The 17,308-nt window shown below is 35.2% G+C and overlaps 1 protein-coding gene across 1 annotated transcript in view; it reads left to right on the forward strand.

Annotated features, from left to right (window-relative positions):
- Positions 1 to 17,308, forward strand: part of LOC107715262 (pyruvate carboxylase, mitochondrial-like) — a 142,135-nt gene that overhangs the window by 18,131 nt on the left and 106,696 nt on the right. The window contains exon 8 of the mRNA XM_016521346.1: positions 11,360 to 11,478. Coding sequence (XP_016376832.1) covers positions 11,360 to 11,478 — 119 coding nt within the window. The remainder of the gene's footprint in view (positions 1 to 11,359; positions 11,479 to 17,308) is intronic.

Here is a 17,308-nt window from a genome sequence, read left to right on the forward strand (position 1 = left end):
TAACCACTTTCGTTTCCATATAACTATAAACTATGATAAAAGTTCATCAGCATGCATTGAATAATCCCATGTTGTAGCGCAAAAAAAAAAAATGTAAACGTTTGTGCGACCAGCTGAGAAAGTTAGTTGCAAAAGAGCGACCAGTGGGAAGAATCACTTATGAACTTTAATATGCATTATACAGAGGCAAGAGGAAAATAAAAAATACCATAGAAAGACAGTAAGTTCCCCTCAGACATACATTCATATAAACTCCTACCCCTAACCGAATCGCGATTTGTTTAGTATCTCAACCGATTTGAATCGTCACATATTTAAATCGATTTTCAACCGGCTGGCGGTTTATCGTTACATCCCTACTAAATAGTAATCGTAATTATAAATTAATATTAATTGAATAATAATAATGGCAATTATAATAGTAATAGTAGTAGTAATAATGATTAAATTATAAAACGAATAAACGAAAAGAAGTATTAAATTTAATGATTATTAACATTATTTAAAATATGATTTAAATAATTTGTGGATACTGTACTTGTGAACACTAAACTCCTGAAATAATAATATACTAATAAGTGCACATTTCTTTATGCATTTCTTTTCTTCATTGTAGTGTTTTAGTGCATTGTTACAGAAGGAGCATATTCACAATGTCCCCTACACTCTAATATTAGTTAATTAACTCTCAAAGTGCTTCAGTTTATCAGTGTTGATTCACTGTTCAGTTTCATCTCACACGTCAAGCGGGTCAGTCTCAGATTACTGACTGTTGGACGGTTTTATTTTTAAAGATCATATCTTTCAAGATTTTTCTTGTTCAAAAACATTTATAGTGTATTGTATATCTTGCATTGTTATTTTTTTTCATCATATCTGTCATCAGTATGTTTAGTTGAAATAGTTTACTACATGATGTTTTTTTTTTTGATTGGCAGCTAGCAAGGATGAAGTAATTTAGAAAACAAAATTGTGTGAATGTAAATTTAGGTCTATCACAGTACCTGAGGATGCGTTACACTGAATTAGACAGCAGGTGCCGCTGCTGTGCCATTGGATGGATAACAACCATAATCAAACTTTTCCATTCATCCATTTCACTGCATAAACATATGCCAAAACCAAAAAAAGGTCTCTTTTTGCTGCAGCAGACAAGCTGTTAAAGAAACACAGTAACATCTGCCTTAAAAAGAGTAACAAAGCTTCTGAATAACTATAGCAATTTATTACTTTTATTGATAACCAGTTTCCACCATAAAAACTACTTGTGCTGTTACCTCTTAGTGTTTTTAAAGTCATATTCAGATGGGTCTTGACACTGATATCTGTTTATTACAGGAGGTTTTTTTTCATATGTTGTTCATCTGGGTGACTCTTATCTCTGTATGCCAGTCTGAGCCAGCATATGGACAGCCTGCACTGGCATTTGGGGAGGTTTGAACCTCTCAATTGTGATTTTAATATTTTCAATTCAATTCAAGTTTATTTGTACAGCGCTTTTCACGATACAAATCATTGCAAAGCAACTTTACAGCAAATTAAGTTTCTACAATATTTAGTGGTAGCTTATCAGTGGTGACTGTCAGTCAATGTACATATGGCAGAAATGTACGGAAAAATCAATTAAGGGGCAACATGTATATCGAAAATAGCAGAGGACCTAGGACAGATCCTTGTGGCACTCCATATTTTACTGGTGATAATTGAGATGACTCCCCATTTATCTACTGGAGATATGAGAAAGAGTGGTGCTTTTTCTTTGGCAGGGATTTTTGGCACCAGGTTACAAAAAGTATGGGTAAATTTGAAGCTGCACAGCAACCCAAGCCAGTTTATCCTTTGATAAGCTCCTCCCCTCTTGGTTAATGTTGCTAATGGAGACAAACTTTACAGAATTTTTCAAAGAAAATGTGATTTTAAGTAATATAAAGAGGTTAAAATGAACTGGATATTATTGTTTAGGTAGGCTGGAAGGAATAAGGACATTTTACAGCATTTTCATCAGCCATTTTTCTTTTAAAGAAATTGTTAAATTACATGATAACGTGATTTAAAAACTGCACAGATTGCAGTTCAGAATCAAAGCAAACACTTTGTTGGAAAAAAGCTTCTTTTGAAAAGAATTACATCTGATAACATTAGCGTTAAGTGAACAGAACAGTTCTACAACATGCTCACCGGCACTATGAACTCTGCTTTGACCCTAATCAATAAGTAAATGAATTAACGTTAACTTAGTCAGCTTAATTTACCTTGGAGCAAATGTTGGTGTTCTTACTGAATGTTACTTGTTCATTTGGGAATGAAGGCTGACATATGACAGCATGCACCTGTTAGGGTTTATTTAAAGATTTGTAAGAGGAAAAACAGTTTTTATCCTCTGCGGCTGATCCGTTAACAACATTTAACACATTTTTGCATAAATTCTGAATAATTCAGTTTAAAGGAACCAACACAGGACTTCCATGTACTTAAGAAAAGAGCAAAGGCTTGCCTGATACTATTGCAGATGGCATCAGCTGCTAACATAATATTGATCAGTAACTTTTTTTTTTTGAGGCTGAGTTTTTCTTTCATGACACAAAATGTATACTCTGTTCGCTATTTAAACAGTTTTTGCTCTTAAAGGGATACTCCACCCCAAAATGAAAATTTTGTCATTAATCACTTACCCCCATGTCGTTCCAAACCCGTAAAAGCTTTGTTCGTCTTCGGAACACAATGTAAGATATTTTGGATGAAAACCGGGAGGCTTGTGACTGTCCCATTGCCTGCCAAGTAAACTACACTGTCAAGGTCCAGAAAAGTATGAAAGACATAGTCAGAATAGTCCATCTGCCATCAGTGGTTCAACCGTAATGTTATGAACGTTCATTTTGGGGTGGAGTATCCCTTTAAAGGGACAGTTCACCCAAAAATAAAAATTATGTCATTAATTACTCATGAAGTTCCAAACCCATAAGACCTTCGTTCATCTTCGGAACACAAATAAATTTTTTTTTGATGAAATCCGAGAGCTTTCTGACCCTGCATAGACAGCAATGGAACTACCACGTTCAAGGCCCAGAAAGGTAGTAAGGACATCGTTAAAATAGTCCATGTGACATCAGTGGTTCAACCGTAGTGTTATGAAGCTACGAGAATACTTTTTGTGCGCAAGGAACACAAAAATAACAACTTTATTTCTTCTCTTCTGTGTCCGTCTTCGACGTTCACAACAGTACCACGATGCATGCGTGTGCATTCCTCTGCTTGTAAACAAGGCTCAGTGCATGCGCGCTCTGTCAGAACACCGGCTCCTGCGTCAGCAGCACCACACGCATGCGTCATGGTACTCTCGTGAATACGTGTCGCAGACTGACATGGAAGAGAAGACATTGTTGAATAAAGTTATTTTTGTTTTCTTTGCACACAAAAAAGTATTCTTGTAGCTTCATAACATTACGGTTGAACCACTGATGTCACATGGACTATTTTAACGATGTCCTTTACTACCTTTCTGGGCCTGGGAACGTTTCGGTTGCATTGATTTCTATGGAGGGTCATACAGCTCTCGGATTTCATCAAAAGTATCTTAATTTGTGTTCTGAAGATGAACGAAAGCCTTACCGGTTTGGAACGACATGAGGATGAGTAATTAATGACAGAATTTTCATTTTTGGGTGAACTATCCCTATTGAACTCGTATCACATGTAAATGTAAGTAGAATTCTCAGTCTGATTTTAGCAAGACATTTATACAAGCCGAAAACTCAAGCCAAACTGACAGTTAGCTCAACATCAAAAGAGTTACTTCTTGACAAGTGCTTTTTGCTGCATCTTTGATCAAATGCCAATGAGGACACATGCGTATGTCTAGCATTTTGGATAAAAATATCTGACAAATGCATAAATGGAAATGGAAACCCGCAGTTGTCCTCTGTTGTGTTCTTCATCTTTATTGGTATTGAATGTGCTGCTCCAATGTGTTTATATCTGACGTTCTGAAGCATTTGTGAGTGACAGTTGAGGGCTGTATATGAAGAGAGCGCATTATTGACTGACTATTGACATGTGCCTGTGCCGATGATCTGACCTCATGAGAGAGAGTCATTCTGAACTCAGTATATTGAAGCCTGCTTATGAAGGGAAAAGATTAATTACTCTTAGACTGGGTGAAGATTTAATTGACTTCTCTAGTCTGAAGTAGAAGAATTGCTTGAAATTGTTCAGCTTCAGTGTTTCATCTTTTGTGTTTAATACTTTTGCAATTTTAGTCACATTAAAGAGAGAGTTAACCCTACTCACCCTCTTGTCGTTCCAAACCTGTGTGACTGACTTTCTTCAGTGAAACTGTGTTGGTGTTAATAGGGTACAATGTCATTTTGGACCTTAATGTTTTTTTGAAATATCATCTTTTATGTTCCGCAGTTGAAAGAGTCACACACGACATGAGGGTGAGTAAATGATGACAGAATTTCACTTTTGGGTGAACTATCCCTTTAACAACCAAGGGAAGATGGAAAATCTAGTAAATTTCAGATTTGAACTTGCAATATCCGTTTTAGCATCATTGTTCAATGTATTTGAGCATTTGTTACAACAAAATGCACTAATTTTCACAAATGTGGACTCAGAACCCCACGTATGTTTATTTGTTAAGCCACTTCACACTCGAAATGCAGTTAATTTCATGGTTGGTAGCAGTTTTTGCAATTTCTGTTGACTTGTTTGTACTAGCGTGTGTAATCATGTCCACGCACAGATACACCACGTCCCTCTATGTGCGCAATTGCACGCCTGCCTTGCAGAGTTTGTGTCAGTCTGATGAATCACAAACATGACATTTCTTGCGTAGTATTAATAAAGCTTCTGACTGTTCATGAAAGATCTTACGCATGGTAGGTTTTTCCAAGTAATGTTGAAGACATTTAAATTTTTTTAATACATAGCAATTTTAGATCTATAGAGTTCTTGAATAAACATGCATGGTTACATTTGGAGCAGCTGGAATCTTCAGCCACACTGAAAAGATTCATTTAGTGGGTTATCGGTGCAGAGTTCCTGTTGATGTCTTCTGAATTCAACAGACACACATACACATAACATACTGCGCCGGTCACCCGTGTTTCACCCCTTCTGGACTCTCTTCTGTCAGTTGTTTAGCATTCGGGAGAATATGAATGTATTAGCATTTCTGTGCGTGCGTGCGTGTGTGTGAGCTAGAGAGATATGGAGTATTGTCTGTGTGTGTGTGTCTGTATAAGAAGTGAGGGAACTTGGTGAAGGAGGAGAGCGAGAGAGATAAAGAGAGTGAGCGAGCTAAAATCTCTCCTCCATCTGTTCTATCATATGGACGAAGGAAATGGAGAAGATGGCCAGGCTTTCAGATTTCTCAGAGCAAGCATTAAAACCTAATTTGAGCGTTTGACATGTTCCCTTAGACGCTTGAAACTCCCCTCAGTCTCATTTCCTATGGCTGAGTACAGCTTTTTTCTTAAGGGCAGTGGGATGTATTCCTTTGTTCTCTCATGCTCCATCTTTAATATCAAAGAAAATTCTCCCTGGTTCTTTTAATTGTCTAATTCCATTTTTGGAAGCGTGGTAGAAGTTTCATGTGATTCTGTAAGAACGAAATGGCCTGTCACCATCATGCTTAATCATTAGGACTGTGTGTCACAGAAATGGAAATGTCATGTGTGATAATGTTTCCCGTTCTTCATATTGGGGCAAACATGACTTGAACTGACCTTTAGCAGACGTTAAACACTGTTTCCAACAGTAGCCGTAAGAATATAAACTGTAGCGTTCCAAGAGACAGGTGATTTTTCTGATTTAGGGTATTTCTCTTAGATATGTGGTATTGTTTTAAACATTAGACAAATAGTATGCATAAGCATTAATGAATTGCATTGTGCCAGATCTATACTTATAATAATTTATATTATAATAATCCTTTTAGAAAGGTAACAGATTTGATGGAAACAGGGTTGATGGTTTTGCCAGTTAATTATGCTCCGGTTGTGAAACTATAATGCAATTTTTTGTTTGTTTGTTAGTTTTTTTTTTTGGAGAATTTAATACTGATGTCTACAAATATACACTTGGTAACAGAGTTGACCTGTTAACTTGTGCCCTACTCACTGACAAAATTAAACATAAGATAAAATTATAAAAATGAGTGGACTTTAATCAGTGAAGGTTACTTTCTTAAAGGACAGTGATGTCATTATGAAGCTTATTTATTTATTTTTTGGAATAATTTGTTACTTTAATAGGGCAGAAATATTATGGTGACGGGGTTGATTTAAAAACACACCTTTTAAATAATATATTTTCTTCGTAAGTTTACGTTCATATTTCAGTTGACTATTTTAGGTTTTAGTTCCATTTTAATATTTAATTGTCTTTCGAAATGTAACAGAGTTGATGGTAACAGGGTTGATTGCCATTTAGTTACGTGTAAAGTTTTGAAACTACAAGATATTTATTTGAATAATTTAATAATGATGTTTACAAATATATACTTGGTAACAGAGCTGAAAAGTTAAATTAAGATTGCACCCTAATCACAAACATAAACAAACATTAGATAAAATGATACAATTGAGTGGACTTTAATTAGTGGAGTTGACTTTCCTAAAGGAGGATGTTGATGCCATTATGGCAATTTATTTATTTTAAATTATTTATTATGCATAACCTAAGGACACAACTTTAAGTCTTTTTAATAATACATTGTCAACTGAAATATAATAAATAAACAGATACAATAAACATGCTATGTTAGGTTTTATTTCCATTGTAATATACAATTAACCCTATCCCTAGCTAAAACAAGAAGTTGAAAAACAAAACTTCTGTTTATAGGGTGACTCAACTACGTGCTACAGATTTAAGAGATATCTCATCCATGTCCTTACTAATAAAAAGAGGATGTGGCAGTGTTCTCTCTGACCTTCAGAGCTATCGCCATTTCATGCTCCATTTTTTTCTTCTTCTCCTGTGCTGGATGTCTGTCTGTCTTTTTGTTCCTTTCTGTTCTTCGAGGGCTTGAAGCATGTTTGCCGGCACAGATTCCTCTCAATAGTTTTTTTTATTTTGTCATTCACTTCTCTGTGTGTACCCCATTATGGGCAGCCTTGTAAGTTGTCCTTTTTGTCGGAGCCCTGTTAAACGGATAACCGTGTTGTCATGGAGGAAGGAATATGTGAGAAGACTCTCCCCACCAATTATGTTACACACATTTCATTGACCTTGTTCTTCTTGGGGGGCCGCTTAATGTTGTGGTCACTGTAGCAGCTTTTTTATGTGCTGGTTAGACATTTAATGCGGAATTAAATGGTATTAACATGACAGAAACATCTCCCCTGTTTTAATGCCTTTTTTGTTTTGTCAGCTGTTGCCATGGAGACAGTTGCTCTACCCACATTGCCTGAAGCACAGGTTGGGGATCACAGCCTTGATGTGGTTTCAGTCACACTCAACACTCACTGTTATAAACCCCGTTTGCATGTGTTTTAGGCACGCTGAGGTTGATTGTGAACCGAAAGCATCTTCACTGCTAATCATCAGTAAAAGATGATGGTATTTACATAACGCTGTTTAACTTCAGTGATTGCATGTCGTTCTTCTGTCTCCTCTGCTTGTCAGAATCAGTTTTCTCACTCTTACTACTGTCTCTGTCTCTTTCATGCAAGGATGTAACCGAATCTACAAGTGTAAAGGAATAGTTCACCCGAATATCATTTACACATCCTCTCATCCTTCATATTATTCAAAGTGTTAGGCAGAATTTCTGAGCTGCTCTTTTTGGTACAACAAAATTGGATGGTGAAAAAAAAAAAAAAAAAAAGAAATAGTTAAAATAAATAGCAACTATGAGCAAATCAACCTTTTGTGACGATAAAGACAGTCCGTACAAAGCATAAAAATCCTCTCGAATGCTCCATCTCAATGACGCGGTGAGTTCTTTAGAGCATCCAGAGGTCACTGTCCGTTTAGGATTCTCTGGAATAGTTTACATAAAATTGCAAATTTTGTCAATTTTCATACCAATCCCATATTTTCGTTTTTATGTAAAACACAAGAGCAGGAGTGATTTTAAGATGCATGTCAGGGCTTCTGTTTTGAATACAAGGAAAATAGATTTGACACTATGATGATATGAAAAGTGATTTAGACTGTGAAACTCAAAAAAGAGCTATTAAAGTAGTCCATGTGACTCATACAACCCATATTCTGAGGCTTATGAAGTCATATGTCTTTGAATGAGAAACAGACTGAAAATCCATTATCTTCTGAGAGTCTTCCCCTTTTACACCTCTAAAAAAATGTTTGCACCAAGTTTGATGCCATTGGTGTGAAATGCCACAGGTTTTCTCTTGTCATGTGACAAACTATGAATAAATGGACAAAAGTGAGAGTTTGATGGCTATACCAGGGGAGACATTATTAGTAAACACGGACACATTTTTCAGACCGTTCCTCACACAAAGCTATCAAATGACTTCAGAAGACTTCAATGTAGCCACACAAATGGTAAGCGCTGCTTTTATGACATTTTAATGCTGCTTTTTTGTCCTTTATGGAGCTTGGCAGTATAAAATCACAATCCGCTTTCCTTGTCTGAGAGAAGTTCTGCCTCTATTCATGTTTCATGATGAAAAAATAATATGGGGCTAGAATGACATTTGGGTTTTTATATGATGTGTGTGTATATGCATATGTATAAAATAAAAATGAAAAAGTAAATGTAATCAACATTACTTGGGACAATATTTGATCAAACAGTAAAAAAATAATATTGTGAAATAATATAACCATTTAAAGTAACTGTTTCCTGTTTTAATATACTTTAAAATGTAATTTATTCCTGTGATGACACAGCAGATTTTTCTATTATTAGTTTTTTTGTGGAAACCATTATAATTTATTTACAGGATTCTTTGATAAATAGAAAGAACAGCTTTTATTTGAAATATGAATCTTGTGTAACATTATAAATGTCCTTACTGTCACAATAAAAAAAAATTATATAGTAAAATGTCACATGTTAGACTGCCTCCGTGGCATTTATAAATAATGTACGATATTTGTAAGAAACACTTTATCTTTAAAAATGTTTTACCATTTTTTTTTTGTAAATAGGGATTAAGATTGTGCACACATGTATTTAAAGGTGTAAGGAAAATATACCTTCGGTTTCATAGACAAGGCTTAAGCCTAGTCCCAGACTAAAATGCATGTCTGGGCTGTTTTAACTGAAAGAAACTTGCACTGACTGATCTTAAAATATGTCTCCGTTTTTGACCACCTGACTGTCTGACATTTAGATTCTGAGAAGATATGCTTTTTTTTCGCAAAATAATGACTCGGCTAAATATTCGTTGACATTTATGAAGACACTTTGTGTGGCCAAATGCAATTAAACTTGCATAACTGTTGGGCGATGTTCAGCAGCCCCATAACACTAATTAACACTCAAAATTTGTATTGTACTCCGGCTGTTAAAATGTCAGTGTCGAAAAAAACATGATAATAAGTGCAAGACATCATCATCTTAGACCCTTTGAAACCTGTAAGATTCTCAGTGGGCTTGTAATAGAATTTTATTGGAAACTTCATAGAAATTATATCTGATTGTCCCATTGGGATGAAAAAAATGTCAGTTTTAGATGAATTATACCTTACACCCTGCTATTCATAAACTCATAATAATTGACCACTAATTTGAATTTATTGAGACGATTCTCCTTGAATGGTGGTCACAGCTCTGCTTTCAGGCTCCTCCTCTGTTTCTCTCTCCTTCTGTCAGTCATAATTCCATATATTGAATCTTAGATGAAAACCAACCCAAAAACCCTCCCTCTTTGACCTCTTTTGTCGTAGACTGTCGGCAGACCCTGTTTATGCTTTGGATGTTGTGAAGTAATTAGAAATTGTATCAAGCTGTGAGACTCATAATCACTCATCTCTCTCCCTCCTTCTTCCTCACCCTCTTTAGTCCTCTCGGTGGAATGCCATCTGTCCTCCTCTCTTGCTCTCCATCCTTTCCTCCTTTCATTTTACCCATTTAATTACCTGTCTGTGCCTTTCTTCTCATGGGCACTATGCGCCGTCTTGTTTCGTTTCATCTCTTTCATTGCTATGGTCTAATAATTCTAATCTGCTCACTGTATTTCAGTGCATGTGTGAGAAAGTGCTGGATGAATGATGGATGTTCTCAAATCTTAAGTGTACAGTCTTCATGTCCTCTTGTGGTCTCGCAGGGCTTGCGAGATTTTCGAACGGGTGTGAGTATGAATATCAGCCAGGAATGTGAAGGGTTGGTTGTTTGATCTCAGTGCGTGTTGGCAGCCATTTATCAAGGATGCTTTACTCTCCAAACACTACACGGCTGTGTGTGTGAGAGGCGGTGTGTATCCAAAATGTGTTGCGTTAGGAAATTTGGCAGCGGCGACAGGCCTAAGGACAAATTGGATTGCACTTCTGCGAAATTTGAGGATGGGATTGTGGAACCCCTGTTGGGCTTTATGTGGTGTGTGTGTCAAGATGTGGCCTAGTAAGAGGCAACCTGCTGTCTTGATGCCTTTCCAATAATCCTTCCTTACCACAATGTACTATAATTTCCACAAAATATACCATAGTTACTATTATTGCTGCAAGAAAAATGTGGTAACTTGGTATTAGCCACAACTGTCATTAAAAAATTAAACAAACATTATTTATGGTTTCAGTTTTTATGAATAACATACACTTAGTGTCCCATTACATACATTTAGTGTCCCATTAAAGACATCCAGTTTCCTTTGGAGAGAGAATTGTTAGATAAACTATTATCTATGAACAAAAATCAGTATGGAAGTAGTTTTTTGTGAAGATGTGTACTGTATCTTTTAAATCCATCTGTCGAGCTCAATCGTTCAACCCTGTTACTGAAGTTATTGTATGACAAACAAATATTTATTTTGTTAATGGGAACTAAACATGTCAGTGGGAACTAAACAATATTTTTTTATATTTAATGTTTATTACTTGTAATCAACAAAATGATGCAGATCTTTCAAACTGTATTCAGTCATGTACCTGAGTTTGGTAATAAGGTGGCAAAAACAAAATGGCATGTATATTATTTAGTTTATATATATATATATATATATATGCTTATGTCCAACTTTATCTGCATACATACAATACACATGTACAGTACATCTGCTGTGACACTAGGGCATCACACCGTGTGCTAAATAAAAACTTTTTTTTTTTTAATTTCATAGTATTTTAAATTTTTATTTTTCATTAGGATGTAAATTGTGCCTGTGAAACTCTGAAAAGTTTGTAATTCTCATAGCTCAATCCGTTCCATCTCTTTCCTCAGGTCGGTTATGAGAATGCAGGCACAGTGGAGTTCCTGGTGGATAAACACGGTAAACATTACTTCATCGAGGTCAACTCCCGTCTGCAGGTGGAGCACACGGTTACTGAGGAGATCACAGAGTGAGTGTCTCTCTGTCTCTGAAAAAGAATGGGTTGAAAAGTACAAATCAGTCAGTCAGTGTATCTCGCTGATTTTATTGAATATATGTTGATATTTTTTTTTTATGTATATAATATATATTTTATTAAGATTCTCAGTGGGCTTGTATCTGAAACGCATCCTTCCTCATTTTAGTAAAAAGCTCAGATAGAAGTGTGCCTTGAGAGGAGGGAAGTGGTTTGTTGTTATCTTTTTCATCCCAGAGGCTAAAGACACACAGAAGGAGAGTGAAATGTGCTTTTTTATTTTATTTATTTTTTTATATGGGCTGAATTAATATTGTGCTGAAAGGGAAAAAAAAGATTATTAAAAGCTCAAAGGATTAATGAATGTGTTAGAATTTTAAGTTTATTCACATGCATGCTTGGATACATGAGTACGTGTGATTCTGACATTTCTGGACGATTTTCCATCTTTGTTGCTGGTTCTGACTTGGTGAATTCGTAGAGCGTGACTGTGCAGACGTACCAGGGTTCCATTCATTATAATTGTCCATCTTGTTGCATGAAATTGAAGCTGTCAGCTTGCAATTGGCATCGCGTGGCAACCCAGCTGTGAGAGAGAGGCCTTGGAAGCGCATGACTGTAATGAACTTGATTTCCAGCTCTAGCCAGCAGTGGCGCTTGTATGCCAAGACCTTCACCAGCAGCCACCTTCTGTTCCTCATACTGAGTCACTCTACATCCCACCTGCTCTGATAACTCGCTGGCTTTTACGCTGGTCCGGGATCAAGTCTTCACACTCTGAAACTTGACTAGTCCCATTACACTGTGTGCACTCATGTTATGTCCAATGCCAGTCATTCTCACTCTTTTCAGCATGTGTTTTTATGTTATATGTACTATTATATTAAATAATTATATAAATTATTATTATGTAAATCAGGGTTCCTACGGAGTTTGGAAAAGTATGGAATTTGATTTAAGTATTTTCCAGGTCTGAAAATGTATGGAAAAAAGAAAGCAGAGTATGGAAAAATATTTGTGTTTCCAGACTTTTGCCCCTATTTACTTTTTTTTTCTAATAGAAAATTAAGAATTTAATGAAAATAAATTTATTGTACGAGAAGTGAGATTTCATGGCAGCTGTTTAGTGATTCTTTAGTGATTGTCAAATATGCATTTTTTGATTAGCCTATGCAAATGCAGGTTATAAGCATTTTGGGTTTCTTCTCACAATTCTTAGCACTGTATTACATAGCCTCAAGGATCTTTGCAAAAATAAAAAATATACAGACTTTAATGTGTGTACGAGAAACCATTAAACTTGGCATATGCACACTGAGCTACCTGTTGTGCCATCAACCCATTTCGCGGTGTGGTGTGTTGGCCACCACAAAGTTGGCGTACCTAAGGCCTTGAAATATTGCATACTGCCCTAATGAAGGCCAAATTTTAAACATTTTTACAGTACCAGTCTTTTTGTATAGACCCTTGAACTTGGCAAATTTTGTCATCAGCCCATTTTGTGTCATGGTTTCTGTGCTGTCACAGAGAATGTGTTAAATTGGACATTATGCCTTGATATTAGAGGTAATAAAATAAGGAAAGCCAAATTTTGAGCAAGTAGATCTCTGTTCATTTCAATTCATGTGCATCCATGCTCTCACTTTATTCATAGTGATGCACAAAGGAAATAGGTTATATAAAACTAGAAATTGTAATGCATAAGCGTGCAAAAAAATTCCCATGTGCATGTGAATAGTTTCTCAAGGGCATGCACACAAGAAAAAAGTTTCTGGTGTGCATGTAAAAGTCTATATTTTTATTATTATTATTATTATGATGATTTTAGGGACTCTGTAGGTTGTCACTTCGAGAAAATCAATTAAAAAAAAAAAACCCTGAGAAAATAAAAATATTTACAGATAACTGTACTATATACCAAAAGCTGAAAATAATGCCCTATTAAGCATTTGTTAAATATGGTCTGAAAATCTACTGAGGTTTGGAAATTTGAGTCTGGAAAAATATGGAATTTTAAAATGGAAAATGGGTAGGAACCCTGATAAATTGTATAATCCAAAATTAAGAGATCTGGATCATTTGAAATATTTTAATTATACTGGATAGATTATGTTCGTGACGTGAAAGTTCAAATAGGCAGTTTGTCTATAAAAATAAAAAAAACTAGCCAGAAACAAATATAATGTAGAATACATAAATAATAATAATCTGTGCAAAAAACAAAACAAACAAACGAGCAAAAAAAACAAAACAGTATAAAACCGCTGTAGCTGACCAAATGGGTATGAGCTTAATATAAACTGCTGTTCAAAAGTTTTGGGTCTGTAAGAGTTTTTTTACATTTTTGAAAGACGTTTCTCATTCTCACAAAGGCTGTATTTATTTGATCGAAAAATACAGTAAAAACTGTACTATTGTGAAATATTATTACAATAACTATTTCTATTTGAATATATTTTAAAATATAATTTATTCCTGTGATGCAAAGCTGAATTTTCAGCAGTCATTACTCCAGTCTTCAGTGTCACATGATCCTTCAGAAATCATTCTGATATGCTAATTTGTGTTCAAGAAATATTTCTTAGGTAACACTTTATTTTAAGGGGTCATTGTTACACATGTTACATGTACTTACTATTATAATAACAATTAATTATGCATAATTACATGCAAGTAACCCTAACCATATAGTAAGTACATGTAGTTAATTAAAGGGATAGTTCACCCAAAAATTAAAATTATGTCATTAATTACTCACCCTCATGTCGTTCCAAACCCGTAAGACCTTCGTTCATCTTCGGAACACAAATTAAGATATTTTTGATGGAATCTGAGAGCTCTCTGACCCTCCCATAGACAGCAAGGGTACTACCACGAACGACATCCAGAAACGTAGCTAGGAGATCGGTAAAATAATCCATGTGGCATCAGGGGTTCAACCGTAATATTACGATGTTAAGAGAATACTTTTTGTGCGCAAAAGAAAAAAAAACGACTTTATTCAACAATTCCTCTCCTCCGCATCACCCTGGTGCCATTTTGGAGAATATCCACTGAACGCAAACAGCGTATGTTGTTCTGTGTCAGCCGCACCTCACGGATATGTTTTCTACGTTGTTTATGCTTTGATTTGAACGAAATCAAAGCATAAACAACGTAGAAAACGTATCCGTGTGACGCAGCTGAACCACTGATGTCACATGGATTATTTTACAGGTCTCCTTGCTACGTTTCTGGACTTGGGAACATTTCAGTTGCGTTGCTGTCTATGCAGGGTCAGACAGCTCTCAGATTCCATCAAAATATCTTAATTTGTGTTCCGAAGATGAACGATTTTTGGGTGAACTAACCCTTTAACATTACTCCGTACTTATATGTATAATTACCAGTGGTGGACGAAGTACACAAATCAAGTACTTGAGTAAAAGTACAGATACGTATAATAAAATATTACTCCAGTAAAAGTACTCCTTTTTCAATTTTACTCGATTGAAAGTACAAAAGTTTACATTGACGAGAGTGATGTAGTAATGTTTACTATGAAACTTACACTGCGATGTACCTGAGAAAAAACAGATCTGACCATCTGATTTTCACCAGTAAGAAAAAAAGTGTTTGAAAGCTTGTTGTTTTGCAGAACATCACCGTTATATATGACATGAGAATAAGGCCTGAAGTTAGGAAGAACATTTTAAGGAAAATATAATTATATTTTCATAATGATTTTTTTTCTTCTCAAACCTGGTCTGTGGTGTAAAAACACCCCTGGCCAAATGCCCCCAGAGGGCATCACTTCCCACTTTGATAATTACTGTAGTTACCATGTTCTGAACATCACATCCTTTCTTTTCCCCCAGATGTAATCTATCTAGGTGGTTGAATAAAAATATTTGGACTTTATATCTAAAAATGACCTCAACTTAGCACCAGCAAGCTTGTTAGCTAGACAGTTAGCATCAGCTAACAATATTTACTTATTTTCAGTATGGTTATGAATAATCATTCATATCTGTCTACTCAGCTAGTTAATACAAACAATATAAAAATGTATACTGTTGATAAACAATATAAAAACAGACGTCACAGGGCTAAATGCGTAGCACATTTTAGTAAAACTGCTAACTTTACAGCAGCGGGGAAGATGAACGTGCATGAGTTAGTTTATTTAATCTGTGTTATTTTAATGATGTTAATGTTAGATTATGTTAATGTTAGATTCTGATGTTAATGTGTCTGCATTCAAGCATTTCAGTGGCAACCCTCTACGCACACCTTGGCAATATAATCGCCATTGGCTAGTAAATTTTTTTGTTTACTCGCCAGACTGATATACTATTTCCCAGAGGGCATCACTTCCCACTTTGATATTTAATGTAGTTACCATGTTTTGAACATCACATCCTTTCTTTTTCCTCAGATGTAATCTATCTAGGTGGTTGAATAAAAATATTTGGACTTTATATCTAAAAATTACCTCAACTTAGCACCAGCAAGCTTGTTAGCTAGACAGTTAGCATCAGCTAACAATATTTACTTATTTTCAGTATGGTTATGATGAATAAACATTCATATCTGTCTACTCGGCTAGTTAATCCAAACAATATAAAAATTTATACTGTTGATAAACAATATAAAAACAGACGTCACATAGGGCTTTAATAAAACTGTTAACTTTACGGCAGCGGGGAATATGAACGCGCATTAATTATTTTATTTAGTTATTTTAATGTTTAGTTTTTTTTTTTTTTAAACCTAAAATAGAGACACAGATGTTGATGTGTCTGCATTCAATAATTTCAGTGGGCTTAAATAGATCACCCTTTACAGCAGATTTAGTTCACAAACAACTGACAGTTTTGACCTAAATATGATTTTCAGTTACAATAATTAATCCCTAAATTCGACATTAGTTACTTACTTTTAGCAGCATAGGACACGCGCGCGCTCACAAGATCTCCCGGTTCTTACTTGTGAATTCAGTTCACTGGAGACTCGCACTAAACGGATCATTTGAATCAGTGAGTTGTCGACTCGAGAACAACTGCAATCGGTTAATTCTAATTCGTCAATGAATCGTTTGGTGCGATTTGCGAACCGATTTAAAAGGTTCATTGAAAAGAATCAGTTCGTTCTTGAATCAGACACCGCTTCTGCGTCTCGGAGCACGTGACGATATGTTTTATGAAATGCAGTGAAGTAAAAAGTACGATCTTATGCTTTGGAATGTAGTGAAGTAAAAGTAAAAGTTACTCAAAATAAAACGACTCCAGTAAAGTACAGATACTTGAAAAATTTACTTAAGTACAGTAACGAAGTAAAACTACTCCGTTACTATCCACCACTGATGATTACACTGTAACAAGGACACCTTAAAATAAAGTGTAACCATTTCTTATGGTCAAATTTGTAAACAGATGTGCTGCTTAATATTTTTGTGGAAACCATGATACATTTTGATTTTTGATTCTTTGATGAATAGAAAGTTCTAAAGAACAGCATTTATTTGAAAACAAATCTTTTGTAATGTTGTAAATGTCGTTAGTGTCACTTTTGATCAATTTAATGAGTATTTGGTGAATAAAAGTGTTTTTTTAAAGAAATACTTACTGACCCTAAACTTTTGAACAATAGTTTGTAGCAAATGAGCTCAAAAGGGAAATATTTATAATTAATTATAACTGGTTATAAATAATAATAAATATTTAGATTAGATCTTAGAATTAACTGTAGCAGAATCAATATTACAATTATTTGATCTGTCCGTCCACCGAGCAGACAATATAATCATTTATCAATTCAAGGAAAGATTATTTTCCTGGTCAAG

Source organism: Sinocyclocheilus rhinocerous, unplaced genomic scaffold (genome assembly GCF_001515625.1).
Source record: "Sinocyclocheilus rhinocerous isolate Xijiao unplaced genomic scaffold, SAMN03320098_v1.1 scaffold299, whole genome shotgun sequence".
Classification (NCBI taxonomy): domain Eukaryota; kingdom Metazoa; phylum Chordata; class Actinopteri; order Cypriniformes; family Cyprinidae; genus Sinocyclocheilus; species Sinocyclocheilus rhinocerous.